The sequence below is a fragment of the Castor canadensis genome, chromosome 3, assembly GCF_047511655.1.
Source record: "Castor canadensis chromosome 3, mCasCan1.hap1v2, whole genome shotgun sequence".
NCBI classification, from domain to species: Eukaryota; Metazoa; Chordata; class Mammalia; order Rodentia; family Castoridae; genus Castor; species Castor canadensis.
In genome coordinates this window covers 37,302,779-37,321,293 of record NC_133388.1, presented here as the reverse complement: position 1 = coordinate 37,321,293, position 18,515 = coordinate 37,302,779, and the positions used below count along the sequence as shown (strand labels likewise).

General features: G+C 39.0%; 1 protein-coding gene across 3 annotated transcripts in view; it reads right to left on the bottom strand.

Moving 5' to 3' along the window:
* The window catches only part of Dcaf5 (DDB1 and CUL4 associated factor 5), a 95,967-nt gene that overhangs the window by 9,057 nt on the left and 68,395 nt on the right, over window positions 1–18,515 (bottom strand). For all 3 annotated transcript variants that reach the window (XM_074067706.1, XM_020163164.2, XM_074067705.1), the window contains exons 7-8: window positions 12,254–12,320; window positions 166–293 (exon numbers count right to left, since the gene is read on the bottom strand). In XM_074067706.1, the coding sequence (XP_073923807.1) occupies window positions 166–293; window positions 12,254–12,320 (195 nt within the window). The remainder of the gene's footprint in view (window positions 1–165; window positions 294–12,253; window positions 12,321–18,515) is intronic.

The following is an 18,515-nucleotide window of genomic DNA, read 5'->3' as shown; positions in this document are numbered from 1 at the left end:
CAGTGTGTGCCACCAAGCCTATCACTCACTGAGAATTTTGATAGATCTTTAGTATGTTTAGATATGAGATCCCACATATACTATATGGAGGACATACACTGTTTTCATTTCTAACTATGAACTGTAATAATTTTTCAGAAAGGACAGAAGTGAAAAGTGCCTCACCTTGATAATCTTTTCCACACCAGAAGAGCAGATCATGTAGGTGTGGGGATTAAATCGGACCTGGTTAACAATGGACCGATGCCCTTTCAGCACCATGAAGGCTCCGTTGACCACCCTGCCAATGCCACCTAGGAAGACAGAAGGAAACAAAAACCAAACTATAAAACAAATGAAAGTCAACAAGTTCCAATAAAGGCACACAAACAGCTATGAACAGGAGCTGAGATTTTTTATTAACTATGCAGAATGCTTAATCTTACAGAGAAAGTTGTGATGGAAAGAGGGATAGACGGATGAGACACCTCTCAGCATATGTGCTCTTATTTAGTTTGCAATCATTGCCCACACTCACCCACTGCAAACTCTATTGTCAATGAAACCAAGCCACTTAAAATATTCCTTAAGTTTTTGATTGCCAAGTTAGAATCCAAGTGTTACCTAAGAAAAAGATAATTGAGCAAAATGAGACAGAACTGCTTGGGACTAGTAAGCTATGAGGGACATGCAAAACCAGAAGCATGTGATGATTTAAATGCACAAAAGACATCTTTGATCCTTTTGTCCTCATTTCTCATGAAGACAGGGAAAGAATAAGGAGGAGGAGGGGGAGGAGCAGAAGGAAGAAGAAGGAAGGAAGAAGAAATCCCATTGGGCAAAATTTGGTTCTCCCCCTAATAGCAGGAAGAACCAAAGATAAAGGATATTTGGATCACTTTCATAATAAGCAGGGCCCAAGTATTAAGAATTTGAGCTAGAAAATGTGTAAGCTGGGCACCAGTGGCTCATGCCTGTAATCCTAGCTACTTGGTTGTCTGAGATCAGGAGGATTGAGGTTTGAGACCAGCCCAGGCTAATACTTTGTGAGACCCCCATCTCTAAAATAACCACAGCAAAATGGACTACAGGTATGACTCAAGTGGTAGAGCCCCAGTTTTGCAAGAGGGAAGCTCTGAGTTCGAGCCCCAGTAACCCCCCAAACACCACCAATAACAAAAAACCCAAACTATGATGTATAAATTAAAATCAACAGCCTACTGGCAGAAAGACTGACTGATTGATTTGGTTCGGCTTTTTGAGACAGGGTCTTACTATGCAGCCTAAGCTGGCCTGAAACTCACTATTTAGCCCATTGGCCTTAAACTTGTGATGATTCTGCCTCAGCTCCTGAGTGCTGGGATTATGGGCATGAACTACTATGCCTGCCATTGTAAAACTATGTTTTAGAAACATCCTGTAAATTATTTTAATTCACAGAATGAGAAAAGTACCAGAATACTGGACATTTTAACAGACTGAAGATGTCATTATTTAGGAACCTGGGAGGTTCAACTCCACTGGTCATGACATCACACTCACACAGACCACATGCAACCAACCAACCTACCTCTGAACACCATTACTTCTTTGCAGTCATCAAGAGCTGAGTACACATAAAGCCAACTATGCCCCAGCTAAGAGGCAAAATGTGACAGATGCAGACACAAACAAATGAGTATTCATTGACTGAATCCATGAATGCCTTCATAGTGCACAGCAGGAACCGGCACTAAGTATCAGTAGGCACAATATCTGCTCCATGTGCCTCCATCCTACATCTAGCTCCACCTTTCTCAAACATTCATTTCAAACATTTCTCCATGTCTCAGTGCCTAAAGGAAAAATGACCTCAATATCCCTTCCCCTCAAATAAACAGTTTCTAGAGATATCTTCTGCTTTTGGCTTCCTGATACAACTTCTCTTTTGCCTCATGGGAAGAGATACCCCTTTATCACCATAGATATCTTTTGTTTATTTTTTTATGACAGCAAAAGGTTTCAGACATACCTATTTGCTCGTTGGTGGTGCCGACAGCTTAGTTGCTTACTCTATTTGGTGGGTGACAAAAGACCTCTTTGTCTAAATATTTTCCCATATATGAGTTTTATTAGTATTTTTATCACACAGGATGGATAATACATTTAAGCTATATATATTACAGCCCAACACCATCAACTTTGCAAATAAACCACAAAGGAAAAGAGACTAGTACATAGGATTAGAGGGTTTTTAATAGAGAAAAAGGATCAGAAAAGGTTAAGCTATGAAGTAAGCTATCACGGTGGGAATCCAAGTGCACTGGGTTTCTAGGGTGGGAGGAGGGCACCATGCCCTGGGCCTAGTCAAAATAAATATAAACTCAAGAAAATTAGAGAAGAAGGAGCCATCAGAATCTATGGAGCTAAAACAGTTGCCTTGATACAGAGATCTAGGAACTCCCGAAGAGTTACTTTGGGTCTATTTCTTTACTAGATAAGGTTGACTTGACCAGTAGCATTCCTGTCCATGCTTCTCCTCTGAATTCTAGTCCTACCCCTACTCCCACATTGGGATGGTCACTAGCAAAAGAAATTTTGGGCTAACACAAGTATCAATCTCTTGTATAATTCTACTGCTTCAGAAAAAATGAATTTAAGTGACTTATCCCAAGTCATGCAGTTAATATAACAGTGGTACAATGCCTATAAGCTTTCCATCATATCAACTGCCTTTAGGGGACAGAAGGGTTTGAACAGAACTGGAGGCTGATAGCTGATTTCTACATCTTTCAGGAAGTTATCAAATAGAGTGGCTTTCTTTTGACATTCTAAATTAAAGGGGAGTGAAAGGATTCTATCCAATTATCCTAAGCACAAGCTCTAGTGTGTCACTAGGGGACATTTCATCACACTCAACACTGAATACTCCATGAAAGTAGAGATGGATCTCTCTTAGTTACAAGGAACAGTACTTCTAGAACCAAGGCACAGCAAATGTAAAGCACAGCAGATGCTCAGCAAATACTAGCTGAGAGTGTAATTTAGAGTAAGTACCCAAAGAAAGTCAAATACAGGGCCTCATATCTTAAAGAATTGGCTACACAGAACTAAAGTCTATTGGCCAAATCAATCTTTCTGTCAGTGGTTACTTGGAACTCTTTTAAGAATAATAAGGAAGTATCAATGCCAGAAAATTCAGACCATGGAAACACTGTTTCTTTTGCTAGTTTGTCCATTGTGGTCTCATCTGAATTCTCTTCTTGGCAACATTTTTTGTTTTTGCTTTTTGAGACAGGGTCTTGCTATATAGCCCAGGCTGGCCTGGAACTTGCTATGTCCTAGTTTAACCTTAAACTTCTTTTTTTTTTTTTTTCATTTTTCTTTTATTATTCATATGTGCATACAAGGCTTGGTTCATTTCTCCCCCCTGCCCCCACCCCCTCCCTTACCACCCACTCCACCCCCTCCCGCTCCCCCCCCTCAATACCCAGCAGAAACTATTTTGCCCTTATCTCTAATTTTGTTGTAGAGAGAGTATAAGCAATAATAGGAAGGAACAAGGGGTTTTGCTGGTTGAGATTAACCTTAAACTTCTGATCATCTTGCTTTTTGCCTCCCAAGTGCTGGGAATACAGGTGTGCACCATGCCCAGCCTCCAGGAATTTTTCTCCCTTGAGGAAAGAGTCTCACTATGTTGCTCAGGCTAATCTTAAACTCATGGGCTCAAGCCATCCTCCTTCCTCAGCTTCCTGAATAGCTGGGATTATACACAGGCACCACTACATCTGCCCTTGGCATCAATTTTAATAGGAACTTTTTTTCTCTTTCTTCCCACCCATACTGGTACCACTGGTACTTAGGAAATCTACTAAAGACAACAAAGTCAATACAGCCAAGGCATTGATAGTGAGAACAGGCACAGGAAGAATTATCGCTGCCTTCTGTTTAAAGTAACCAAGGCTGTAGTCACAAAATCATAGCAATGAATGGGCATGAAAGAATATAGTGTTGTTCCTGGGTTTCAAAGGAATGAATTTGGCTGCTATTATACAATGTACAATTTATATACAATGACTGAGAATAAAATTTTATTAGTCTAGGATATTTGTATAAACCAGTTTCTGCATTAACCTGAAATGGCTGAAGTGAAGATGCTACTTATCAGTTAGGACCCGATGTCTTCTTTCCTCCATTACCCTGCCAGACCACCAGACCCTCTGATAAACAGCAGGGTCAAACTGGAATGAGCTAGACGGGGAATTTTTTTTCCCCAAGAACTATTATAACCTACACAATCTTTCTTTAGGGTCATCTCTAAGGTTGTGGGTGAAGGCCCAGGTGAGGCTCTGTCTTACCCCATCCTTAGGAAGCTGAGTAATACCTAATCATTAGTAATGAGTACCAATAATAGAATAGCACACACCCAGAAAAAAGGACCTGACTCCTTGCTGAACTGCCATTTGTTCACACAGTTCTATAAAATGGTCATTTCTTAGGGCCATCTGGCTAGCTAGCTTAGCTAAATATGTTGGCACTCTTTTGTAGGTTTCATTCAAAGGTCAAAGCTGGAGTTCCCATATAGTCATCTTTCTTTGGTTTAGAAGGGATGCTAGAGAGGTGGGAAAGGCTATAAATTACCTTATCAATTCTTTTATAGACCTGAGAAAAGAAAAGAAAAGTAGGCTATTTCACAGAATCCAGCATTAGTAACTCACTCACTACCTCAGGGGACCCCAGGATCTAAGCAACTCAGAGAAAACATCTTGCTCAGAATCTTAACAAAGACCTTTCTAAAATGTCATGCAGCAAAGTGACCTCCTCAGAGAAGAAAGTGAGCAAAGCAGAAGGTCCTAGTTTTAATTTCTTCTGCTTATTCTCCTCTTTTCACAACTTTCAACCAGGTGTCTATCCCCTTAAGCCTCTCAAGGGTCAGAACAACACTCATTTCTGGCCAGCTTCAGTCACTTCTTTCTTGCCAGTGTCACTGGTTTCACAAATTTCTCCAAGAATGACTGTGCTTTCAAGTTAAAAGATAAAAGCAATATGGTCAAGATTTCTTGATGCCTTCATCTAACAGCAACATATCAACCATGCTGGGCAGTTGTCCTCAGTGGCACATGTGGCTATAGAAGAGGGCACTTAAGTATCTTGTACTGCCTGGGTACCAGTGGCTCACGCCTATAATCCTAACTACTCAGGAGGCAGAGATCAGGAAGATCATGGTTCAAAGCCAGCCCAGGCAAATAGTTCTGTGAGACTTTATCTCGAAAACCCTGCACAAAAATAGGGCTGGTGGAGTGGCTCAAGGTGATAGCCATGAGTTCAAGCCCCAGTACCTGGGGAAAAAAAAAAAGTACCTTATACTGAAATCAATCCCAAATGCAAACTCAATAAAATTCCATCATTGATTTTCTTGTCAGTGTCTTTGGACTTCCCTTTTCTGGTAACCCATGCATTCTCACAAATGCCTTTGTGAGAATGGGAAGGAAAAGTGCTGAGATTAAGGAGGGGAAAGTATGAAGGCAGCAGTGAGGGACAGAGATCAGACCACATGACTGGAAAGGGCTGGTGGAAGACAAAAAAAATTAAGACAGCTGACCCACCTGGACTACATAGGGAGAACCTATGTTTAAAAAACAATTAAGACAGGCGATAAAATATGCATTTCCAACCAAGAGCACTGGCCCTTGTGAAGAGGGAAACTACCTTGCTCTTTCAAGATTTGGATGCTGACATATTCAATATAGTAAGAATAGAGTCAGATGTGCAAGAAGGACTTGAGAAATGATTGTTAAATGGAAATTAGTGCAAAGTAACTGTTGGGAGTGGCAAAAACTTATACTCACATTAAGAAAGAGAGATTATGGTAGGAAATGCTTCCAGAATTGCATGGAAGAACCTTATCTGGTAACTCTAGAATGAGGTATCAAAATTCTATAAAACACAGTGATAAGACAGTGAGCAAATATGTAAAAACGTGGTACATTATAGGAGAACTTGAAAAATCAGGTAACAGTTATTCAAATGGTATAATGGACATCAAATTTCTATAATTCTTTGGGCTTAGGAAAATTCAGCACATGATATTCATCAAAGAATCCAACCTAACTCATCTTACTTGACCTATGTAAGATTCAACAGCTGCCTCCTCAATTTTCCTACTACCTCACTGGTTACTCCTTATTCTTTCTGTTGTTTTGTTTTTGAAGCAGGATCTCAATCTACTTTCAAATTGAGTATGTGTATATGTGTATCTTGTGTATGCATGCACATGTGCATACACTCCCTTTTCTCATTCCTTTTATATTGGAATTTTTTCAAGTCAAGAAAGTGTCTATTGGCTGGGGATGTTAGCTCCATGGTAGAGCACACACTTAGCATGCATTAAGGCCCTGGGTTGGATACCAGCGCAGCAAAGGGGGGGAGAAAAAAAAGAGTGCTCCCACCCACCCCCCATACTGGGGTTTGAACTCAGGGCCTCATGCTTGCTAGGCAGGCACCTTTACCATTTGAGCCACTCCACCAGCCCTTTTTTGTGGTGGTATTTTTGAGATAGGGTCTCATGAACTATTTGCCTAGAGCTGGTCTCAAACCCTAATCCTCCTGATCTCTGCCTTCTGAGTAGCTAGGATTACAGGTGTGAGCCACTGGCACCCAGAAAAAGTGCTTATCTTTTGAAGGCTTGTACAGCTTTGCATGATGCCTTATCTAGGGAACTCAGTAAATGAACAAATTGAGGTAAATCCCCTCATCATCTTCTCTGGAACAAAGCTTGAAGGAGAAGGCTAAAACTATTTATTACCTGCTAATTAATTGTAATTAGCAGTTGAGATACTTAATTTATTTTGTTCTTACTCTTAATCTGGTAGAATTAAGAGTTTATTACTGTGAGAGGCAAAGGACTCTTTGTGTTCATGGTTCACTTAAGAGAAGTGCCCAAACAATCTGTTAGCATTTCCCAAAGGCCTGAGTGAACAGTTACAGGGTCTTCAAGTGTCAAACATAAAGAGAAATACAATCAAGGATACTGACAACAGAGAGAGCAGTGGCTGCCTCTTGGTGACCATGTAACTACATAAGAGATGAGAGAAGCCAGATGGGGACAGCCAGTGCTGTCAGTAAAGCTCAAAGAGCTCCAGAGGCAGTAAGGCTTAAGTGTACAAAAAAGTCAATTATACTAAGCTCTTTCATCATATGTACTTCACATATGTTTGCAACCAACTACTTGTGACCAATTAAAAACAGTTGTTTTTCCAATTACATGTGAGGAAAAAACCAGATGCCTAAGCTTAACTCATTGAGAGTGAATGCATGTCTACAACAAGGAAGAGAGACACACAGCTCTTTCCAGCCTTCTTCCCCAACCTACTGCCAGTGGGGGTAGCTGCAGTGACTTGGCAGTGGAAATGCATGTTTCTCACTTCAATTCAGGGAAAAACTTGTCAAATAAGGGAACCCCTTTAAATTACTCATCAGTCAAGAGCAGTATTCATATAAGAACTCAACCATTCATTTAAGAGGGCACCAAAGGACAATATCTAGATCGCTAAGTTATTGAAAGAAATGCTTAAAAACAAAGTTCTTGATGAGGAGTAACAATTAGTGAATAGCTATGAAGTACTCTCACAATAACCCCAAGAAGGTAGATGCTATTGTTCTTGTTGATGATGTTATTATTCATATTTTACAGATGAAGAAACAGTTTAGCAAGATTAGGTCATTTTTCCGAAGCCCCCAAGTGCAAGATGAATGGACCAGGAATTTAAAACAGGGCCTACTAACTCTACTACGTTATATTTCTTTCCATGAATAGTTAAGGTCTTTGAGGTATATCTCAGAGAAAGCTACACTCTCTGTGAAAACCTTAAAACCTTTTCTAACAAGAATTAGGGGAGACAGAAGGAAATATAAATATTTTCAAGAGATACTCACCTGCCCTTTACTTTGCCAAATCCATTACTTCCTTACACCTAAATTACTTGAGAAAAAACATTTTAGAAATCATGGATCGACACTGACCTTACTATTCCTAGTGATAACAATGTCTTGTATTTGAATACATGTAGCTTTTAGAAAGCTTCCAAGACTATTAAATCACTAAACATAAGACAAAAGTGGGGGGCATTTTACAGAAGAAACTCTGATGATTATTATTATGGAACCCACCTAGAATTGCTCTTCTGGTTGGTGCCAGTCTGGTACCTGGACTTAACTGCAGGTATGATTTCAAGCCTTCTAATATACCACACTGGCTCTATATGTAACTTGAGGTCTTCTTTATTTTATCTTCAGAATTATAACATAAAAACAGAGGCCCTTCCTACCTACTTCAGAGGTATAAAACATTCTGATGGGTTTTTCTCTGCCACACCAAAATTTCCAGTTCTATTCCTTCCTCTGATTTTTAAAGGGGATTTCAGAAGGAGTTTTTATTTGATATCAACTAAAAAATGGGACCTGATCTTGCCAGGTAGCAAGTCTTAACATCTAGAAATTATCTCATCAGTCCACTCGGAAGTCCTGTGTGAATTACTTAGCCAATACAGTAAGTCAGAACTGTTTATATAATAAACAAATCTCATCTCTCTGGAGTTTGTGAATCATTAAAAAAAAAAAAAGACCAATTAACAGTCTTTCTGAACAGGAGAGTAGAAAAGAAAAAGATGCCCTTGCCTTTGGCTCATACTCAGGACTCTCAGTATTTGGCACACACTGTGAAGCACACAGCAGGCGTTCAATAAATGCTGACTACTTATTATCTAGAATCAAGTACTGGTTCATCTACTAAGGTACAATTTTTAGCCTGCCTTAGTATCATTTATTCAACAGGTCCAAATAGAGACATGCTTATCTTTGTCCATAATTAAATGCTTAAGTCAAAGAGGGAGGTAGACTGGATTAGGAGTTTTCAGACAGGTTCTTCTTAACTGAAGCACTCAAAGTAAAAACTCAAGGTCCCCAGGTCCCTCAGATGTTTGACTTGTTGAACTTTGCTAAATAATTTTTTTTTAATTATGAGTTGCCAGTTTTTAAAAATAGAGATATTACATATAAAAAAGAGACATGTCAAGTATTTCAGAAGCCAGGATAGAGGGGTTGAAAACATGTATAAAGAGCAGTCACTTCATCATACTCCTCTCCTGAGCCCACCTGGCCAGGAAATTGGCTTATACTACACAGTTGGCATGGGAATTGCCAACTGAAGTTGACTAAAGATGTTTTAAAATGGGGACAAGGCACAGCTGGGTGAGGAGGAGGATTAAACAAAACTCTGTAAATTATCAGGTGTTGGTGGCTCACGCCTATAATCGTAGCTACTCAGGAGGCAGAGAGAAAGACTGCGGTTCAAAGCCAGCCCAGGCAAATAGTTTGTGGGACCCTATCTCAAAAAACCCTTCACAAAAAAAATAGGGCTAGTGGAGTGGCTCAAGGTGAAGGCCCTGAGTTTGGGGCAAATAAAAACCCTTCACAAAAAAAAAATAGGACTGGTGGAATGGCTCAAGGTGAAGGCCCTGAGTTTAAGCCACAGTACCACAAACAAACAAAACAAAACTCTGTAACCAGATCTACAAGACCCACAATTCCATTCCCCTACTTGGCTCTCAGACAACTTTTTTTTCCTGAGGCACTGGGGTATGAACCCCTACTTGGCTCTTAAAACCACAGTTTAACTGCCAGACAAAGAGCTCACACACTGGAGACCGAAGATTCCTCTTTTGGGAAACTGACTGATTTCAATAGTAGAAAGTCAACAGAGAATGTCATGTCCAAAATTGAAAATTCCAAAATATTTTAAGTATGTTAGAATGAGTGGTAGAGGAAGACTATATTTTAAAGTAAGCTTTACAATATTATTTGATTTAAAACTATATATACATATTACTTTATGAAAAATAAATAATTACAATAATAGTAGAACTAGAGAAAAAAGAACAAGAAGCATAGAAAGAAAGCAGAAAGATTCACAAATAAGGAAAATGACAAGAACCTGGTGGGTTCTGTCAGAATAGCGGCAAGAAGGTTAAATTCCCAAATGAGCTGAGGTTTGCTATAAATAATCAAAAAGGCGCATTTGTAATATGTAGAGCAAGATGATGATTAAAGAGACAGACTTTCCATGATCGATGATGTAATGCTAAAGAGAGGTACAGAGAAAACAAACTCCTCAACTACCAATTAGTGAAACCAACAAGAGGGATAATCATAAGGTCCTGTCCTTCTCTGCAGAGAAACCCAAGCACCAAGACCAGCCATAGCCTGTGTGGAAACAATGGGCGTCTAGCCAACTCAGTATAAGTAGGTCATGGGTTCTATGGCCTCCAAAACAGCTTATGTGATACTGGGTGTACTTTCTGAAATACCACTTTAGAATACACAAGCTAAAGATTTTTCTTTAGAACACATACTCTAAGATGCATGAGTCAAAGCTTTTTCCTGGCCTAGTCAGACTACATTACTGAATTCATTCAGTTAATCCTTAAACAGAGGTAGGACAGGTTCAGAGAGAAATCAGTGTATCAAAAGAACCAGCATCATTTCTTTGAGAACTACAAAATAAATCTGAGGTTACAACTCTGAAGAACATTTAAAAAGGACATCAGCGCTACCTTATAAGAAGAGGGATGTATGCGCACAGAGAAAGATGGGAACACAGCAAGATAGTGGCCATCTTCAAGTTAAAGAGAGGGGCCTCAGGAGAAACCAAAGCTAGTACTCTGACCTTGCAATTCTAGCATCTGGAACTGTGAGAAAGTAAAGTTCTGTTGTTTAAGCCACCAATTGGTGGCATTCTGTTATTGTAGCCCTGACAGACTAAGTGGCCCATACCCTAAGGCAGTACAGATGACCAAGGGTGGGGAGGGACAACCTATTACTAATTCTTTCCACGTTTTTCTTTATATAAATATGAAAAAAGACTGCAAAGAGCAGTCCTGCAAAGAAGGGATAGGATTATGCACTTTCTATTTTAAAAGTCACACTGACAATAATTAAAAGTTTTCAGGGGCTGGAGGCATGGCTCAAGAGAGCACCTGCTTAGCAAAGATAAGGCCCAGAGTTCGAATCCTAGCACCACTGTTAAAAAAAAAAAAGAAAGAAAGAAAGAAAGCTTTTTAGGTTCAGGTTAAAACAAAACAAAACAAAACACCTAAGCCCAAAGATTATTTCTCAGCTAATCAATCTAGGATCTGTAGGGTAGGAGACTTAATCTAAAACTACACCCTTCAGGCAGACTACTGCTGTCCCATCTGGTTGTGCTTCAAAGGTAAGCTGCACAACCTTTACAAATCTATCTCAATGCTTTACAAATCTAGAATGGGAAAGCCCTCTGTAATTTGTTTAGTGACTAGAACACAGCAACTGGACAGTTACACCCAAAGTGGGCCTTAAAAGATTTTAATAAAGGTATTTGGAATTGTCACAATGAATTCCCCCGTATAACGAATATATCCTAATAAAAGTGAAAAGCAAATTTTAAAAAAAGGTTTTAAAAGACAAAAATCTGATAACAACATTATTATTTCAGCAACAGGCAAAACTTTCTTCAACTCTGAACACTAGGCACAGTTTGTGTCCTATACTTGTCATAGCCTTCAATTATTTTTCTAATGGCCATTTTCCAGCACGTATCACCCAGAACAGATGGCTGTACTGAGCAGTCTTCAGCATAAAAAATAAACATCTTCTACCAGTAAATAACACTAACTAGGTAAGGAATTAATATAAAAAATAAAATTTGAAAGTTTAGATCCAAATTTATGGAGTGCTAAAGGCTTTTCTCAGAATACATTTAGAACAAATGAAGAAATATAATTTCTTTGGTATCTGGGGTTACCAAAACTCCAGCAAAGACACATGTCTATTAACAAAGTCTCCCTTTAAGTTAATATCACAGGGAGGCCTACAGAAGGGAAAGGCTCTTCTTTGTAAAGTAACAGCCAGGATATAGAGATAAGTAATGAAGAAAAAAAGAATATAAAACCAAGACAAAAATATTCCACATATGAAATAGGAGAGAGGAAATAAAGGAGATCTATGAGGTCTACAGAAAGGTTCTTAGGAGGAAAAAAAAAATCTAAGCACCATTTATGACAGATAAGGTTGTAAGAGATACAGTTAAATTTGGCTTATAATTTTTATTTTTAAATTCCTTTGGTCACTTTTCTGAGAAACTGCTGATTTGTTAAAAGAGAAATATCTTTCTCTATTGTGATGGATCTGTCCTCTCAGGCACTGCATGCCAAAGGCCAACAGAGTTAACCACAGCAGTGGGTTTCTCCTGGGACATACTCACCTGCTTCTGGATCTGCAGGAATTCTCCACATGTACAGGTTGAAGTCATCAGAGCCTGAAAGGATATACTGTTGGGACAAAAAATATATTATTTTATAATTGGATATATAGCTATCCAATTATAATATATAATAATAAATATGTAATATATAATAATAATCATATAGAATTATGATGTATCTATCCGTAGAGAAAATTAAAAAATAAACAAGACCAAGAGGTATATATTTATAAGGCACCATACAGCAAATATCCTCATAAAAATACTTGCACATCAAACAGCTTGTTGGCTAAGACTGTCAAAAAACCAATCCAACTTAAAAGTGGGCAAAGGATTTGAACAGACATTTCTCTAAAGATGACATACAAATGCTCAATAAGTACAGGAAAAAATGCTCAATGTCACTAATAATTAGGGAAACCAAAGTCATAGTGAAATCCACTTAGGTATTTCACACCCATTGCATACCCTTAGGATGGCTGTTACCAAAAAAAAAAAGAGAGAGAGAGAGAGAGAGAGAGAGAGGAGACAATAGTCTTGGCAAGGATGTGGAAAACTTGTTACTAGTATTGCTAATAGAAAGGTAAAATGGTACAGCCACTGAGGAAAACAGAGTGGTGATTCCTCCAGAAGTAAACATATAGCTACAATCTAACCCAGAAATTCCAATCCTAGGTATATCCAAGAGTTGAAACCAAAGGCTCTAACAAATATCTGTAAACACATGTTCATAGCTGCATTAGCCAAAAGGTGAAGGATACCCAGTGTCCATTGATGGAAGAGTGGATAATATACATGGCATTACATACAATAAAGTATTACTCAGCCTTCAAAAGGGAGTAAATTATGACACATGCTACAACACAGATAAACCTTGAGGATATTATACTAAATAAGGTACACATAAAAAGACAAATATTAAATGATTCCATTTGTATGAGGCACTTAAGAGTAGTGAAATTCATAGACATAGTAGGTAGAATGTGGTTGCCAAAAGCTGGGGTAAGGAGTTGTTTAACTGATAGAGTTTTGGTGTGGGATAATAAAAAACATGTGGAGCTGGATAGTAGCAATGGCTGCACAACAATGCACGTACTTAATGCCATAGACATGTATAGTTTTACATTATTTATTTTTAGTGCTGGGGATTGAACCCAGGACCTTGCATGTTTCAAAAACACACTAAACCACTGAACTGTATTTTTTGTTTAGGGACAGTTTCTCCCTATGTAGCCTTGGCTGGCATCAAACTTGCTATCCTCCTGCATCAGCCTCCTGAGTGTTGGGAGTATATGCATGTGCCACCATGCCCAGTTGAACTGTATAGTTTTAAATAGTAAATGTCATGTTATACATATTATACACCACAATTTGAAAAAAATTAACGCAGAAAATAAAAACTAGGTGCCTCCCACAGAGCTTTTATTTTTAGTTTTTGCGGTACTGGGATTTGAACTAAGGACGTACACCTTGAGCCACTCCACCAGCCCTTTTTGTGATGGGTATTTTTCAAGACAGGGTCTCGCAAACTATTTGCCCAGGTTAGCTTAGAATTGCAATCCTCCTGATCTCTGCCTCCCAAGTAGCTAGGATGACAGGCGTGAGCCACTGACATGCGGCTCCCAGAGAGCTATCAAGGCCAAGCATCCTGTACATCCCTGCTACCAGCTGACATCGTTGAGCAGCACGCCATTGCCAACCCAGTCACAAGTTAGTGCCATGGCAGAAGTAATCTCCTTTTATGTGGCAGCTTCAAATTGCTTGATCTGAAAAAAAGACTACTGCCACATCTATTCTAATTTACATTTATAAAAGCACTGTCTAATGTATATAACATTAACAAGTGAGCAATTCTAGGACCTCATGTACTTCCAAATATTAACAAACAGTTTTACTCTGAGGTCAAGATTACTTCCTGTGTTTTGCTTATTTTTCTGCAGAAAAAAGAAAGGCCTACAGTTTTCTAAAGAAAACTTACTTGAAAAGTACATCGTGAAATTAAAAAAAAAAAAGTATAAGCTCAACATACACATAACTTCATGCCTAACACAAATACTTTACTAAATACCTTGGAATCATTTAAAGGTCAATTTACTAGCCTTTAAAATACATGTAGGAACATGAGAAAAGAGGAAAAGGCAGGTAAGTTTAAAGTTAAGCAAATGTTATCCCATAAGGGATAGGTAATCAGCCCAGGGCACAGGAGAAAAAGCAGCAGGCTCAGTTTTCTCATCTGTAAAATGAGAGAACCAGGCTGATTGTTCTCTGAGGACCATCTAATTCTTAAGATTTTTTGATTACTTTCTGAAGGCATGGTTGACATGAACACGGACAATATGGACTCATTCATGTCAAGACTTGATGATGTTACAATGCGCCAACAAAGGAAGCGAGAGCTTGAGGCACACACAAGGGTGTAACCAATCCATTATGCCGCAGAACAGCACATGCTGAGTTGACACTGTAAAAATTGACCAGCTATTCTCAGCCACCAGAGCACACTTCTCTGCATCCTTCACCCTTAAGCAGTATATGTCAGCATCAAGGGACTATTCCTGTGTGCCTTTCTTTGCCAGCCTTCTTGCCACTCTTGGCGGGGACCTTCCTTGGTTGTTCTGGATCTCCCAAGTTGCAGCACCAATCCATTGGGACCAGTACCTTCTAGCTCTGGCCACCTGCTACAGGTCAGACGCCCACTCCTGAGTCCAGTTACCCTGGTCGCCTTTTTTCCCTGACAACCTTACTGTGGACCCGAGTGATCCCAGCAGGCCTCCGCCAGTGAGCTTGCTTCCTCGCTTTCATGAGAAAGCTCTCCTCCTTGCTTTCACGAGAACCTACTTTGGGTCTCTGATGCTTCTGCCAAGGATCCCTTCTCCTGTTTGGTGAGTCCTTACATGTACAACAATTCGCTCAATAAATGTATGAACTGAACTTGTGGCTCTGGGTCCTCCTTCCGATGTGTCACCAGCCAAGTGTGGCTGAACACCACGACTGAGTATACACTTTCATGGGCCTGTTCACTACAACAGTGGAAGCCAGATGAGACCTGAAAGTTCTAAGCTGCCAGCCCAAGTAACTTGATAAATCACTCCACAAATATGCTCAAGACAGGTAAACGCAAAGGTTATCATGTTACACTTCAATTAAGAAGTTTTCCTAGAGGCTGGAGGTAATGGCTCAAATGCTAGAGTAGTTGCCTAGTAAGCACAAGGCCCTGAGTTCAAACCACAGTATGGCCAAAAAATAAAATGAATTAAAAAGTTATTTAAAAAAAAAAAGGAGGGGGTGGGGGCAGGGGGGAGAAATGACCCAAGCATTGTATGCACATATGAATAATAAAAAAATACATAAATTAAAAAAAAAATACATAAATTAAAAAAAAAATCACTCACACCTGTAATCCTAGCTACTCAGGAGACAGAGATCAGAAGAATCCCAGTTCCAAGCCATCCCAGGCAAATAGTTCAAGAGACCCTATCTTGAAAAAAAAAAAAAAAAAAAATCTTAAAAAACCAAAAAGAAAAAGAAGTTTTCCTAGGAGTTGAGGATGTAGCTCAGTGTTAGAGTGCTTGTCTAGCATAAGGGAGGCCCTGGGTTCCATCCCAAGGATCACACACAGAGAAGAAAATGCTTCCTTTACAATAACAAAAAACCTAACAACACAACTCTTAAAAATGGGCAAAGGACTTGAGTAAACATTTCTCCAAAGAAGAAATATACCATGGCCATATACAAATGTCCAATAAGTACACAAAAAGATGGCTGACATCATTAATCATTAGGGAAACACAAATCAAAATGAGACACCACTTCATACCCATTATGATGGGTATCAAAAAACCAAAATAATTCCTCAAAAAAATTAAATAGAATCACTATATGATCCAGCAATTTTGGGTATAAATAGAAAAAGGACTGAAAGCTGAATTAGAGATATTTGCAATCTGTGTTTTTAGCAGCACTATTCACAATAGCCAAGAGGTGGAAACAAACAAAATACTGTTAACATGGATAAACAAAATGTCATATATATATATACAATGGGATATTATTCAGCCTTCAAAAGGAAGGAAATCCTGCAGTTAGGACACAGATGAATATTGAGGATATTATACTAAGTGAAATAAGCTAGTCACAAAAAGATGAATAGTGTGCAATTCCACTCATATGGGGTACTAAAATAGTCAAATCACAGACACAAAGCAGAATGGTAGTTGCCAGGGGTTGGGGGGAGGGGAATGAGGAGTTAGTGTTTAACCTATACCTGATGTGTGTTTTGAATGGTGAAAAAGTTCTGGATAGGAATGGTGATGATTCTTATACAACAATGTGAATGTACTAAATATACTAAGCTGTATACTTAAAACCTTTTTCCTTCAAAAGAGAAGAAAAAAAAAAGGATGAGTCCTCATTGCCCTGATTTTCTGGACTCTCTAATAACTCCCTGCAGTTTATGACACTCTCTGGTTGAAGTTATGAAGGTTAATTCAGGAGCCCAAGGGTTTTTCTCTCATAGCCTGTTTTGCAAAATAATCTATTAGTCAGGGGAAAAGATGTATTCATTACACATTAACCCAGACTTATTTTTATTTTGTATGTCATATACTATGATGCTTTCAAAGACAAGTAAAGGCAATACCTGAGTTCCCAAGGAGCTTAAGTCAAGTAGAAAATATAAAACATGTATACAACAACCACTCCATGAAATAGAAGTCACTAGGTGCTATCAGGAGAAATAAGCCTGGTGATTCACAGAGGAGTCAAGACAAGAAGATTTGCACACTGAGACAGCTTCAAGAGAAAGATCTGGTTTAAAAAGTGAAAGGACAGAAGAAGCAAAGATAAAGCAATAGCTCTCTTATAGTCTACCATTTCTACAGGAACAGGAAAAGTACAGGGCAGCTACCTTTGACACTCTGCTCATATCCCTCGGTCTTACTGCTTTGTACACTTTGCCTGATCTCCAGCTGCCAGTATCCACACCTCAGCTTGAGGGCTTTTCTCCAAAGCCCATGCTCTGCAGACTATCACAGTGATTGAATACTGTAAAGGAGCAGCCCCCCACCACCAATGACTGAGGCAGCAGGTGTAGCAATAGCCCAGCTTCCTTGTCTCTGATGGAATCTGGATGTTTGTGTTGTATTCCCTTCCCCCTCAGGATCAAATTCCAACAGCCCACAACTGTAGCTCTCTCACTAAATCTTCCTTTCTGTCCCAGCTTCACTTCTCTATTCTTCTGCTATTGTTTACTGCATTTCTAAATAAACAAGCTGCACCTGAAACTTATACCCAAATTAAAACAATAGGGAGGGTATACAGAACATAAAAGAACCACCCACTAATTATATGTATATATGATATATAATTTCTTTGTTATTCAGCATCTCATAATTTCATGCTTTGTTTAAAAGAGGCTGTGTACTTCATATAGATTTCCTGCTATCCTGCCTCCTTCCCCAACCCTCCACAAACTAAACAAACAAAAACTACACACTAAAAAAGAGTGAGCTAAGGCTGGGCTTCTCAGAGGCTTTACTATTTCATTGTAAAGCATTGGCACTTTCCTATTTGTTTAGCTACTCACCAGGGCAGAGCCCTGAAAAGGTAAAAGGGAACCCCCAGGCAGAAAGAAACCCCTTCTGATTCAGAAGATGGCCTTAAAAGGAAGAAAACTCTCCCAGAGTTAAGGTTAGATTTAATATGACAACTCCTTAAATATGTAGAAAATGCTTAGGATATACAGGCTTTCTCTCAGGGATAAGGCAAGTTGTGATTTCTCTTCCTCTTAAAACATCTCTTCCACCTACCACAAGAGAACAGCTCAGGATGATTTCCAAGGAGTGGGTCTTTGACCCACTGATGTCTACTCAGACTGTTTAAGTATTCACACACTGGAATCACACTGCTCCGAGGAATTCATTTATGGCATTTCGTGGTTGTCTGCTGGACCCCTGCCAGCATTAAAAAGTTGGCTGCCTAAGATACTGCTGACTGTGAGAGACTGAAACAAAAATGAGTTCATTCCTTTATCTATTAAACAAATATTTACTGAATGTCTACTATTTGTTGGACATTGTTTCAGGGAAAAGAATACAGAACTGACCAAAAGAGGTCCTATCTCTGCCATCATGAAGTTTACACTTTGAATGGGAGAGGAAAAAGTATGATCATATAGGTATGATGTGGATAAAGGGGAAAAAGTTAACAATAACAAAAATATATATATGATGTGCCTAGTGGCAGTAAATGTCAAAAGAAAAAA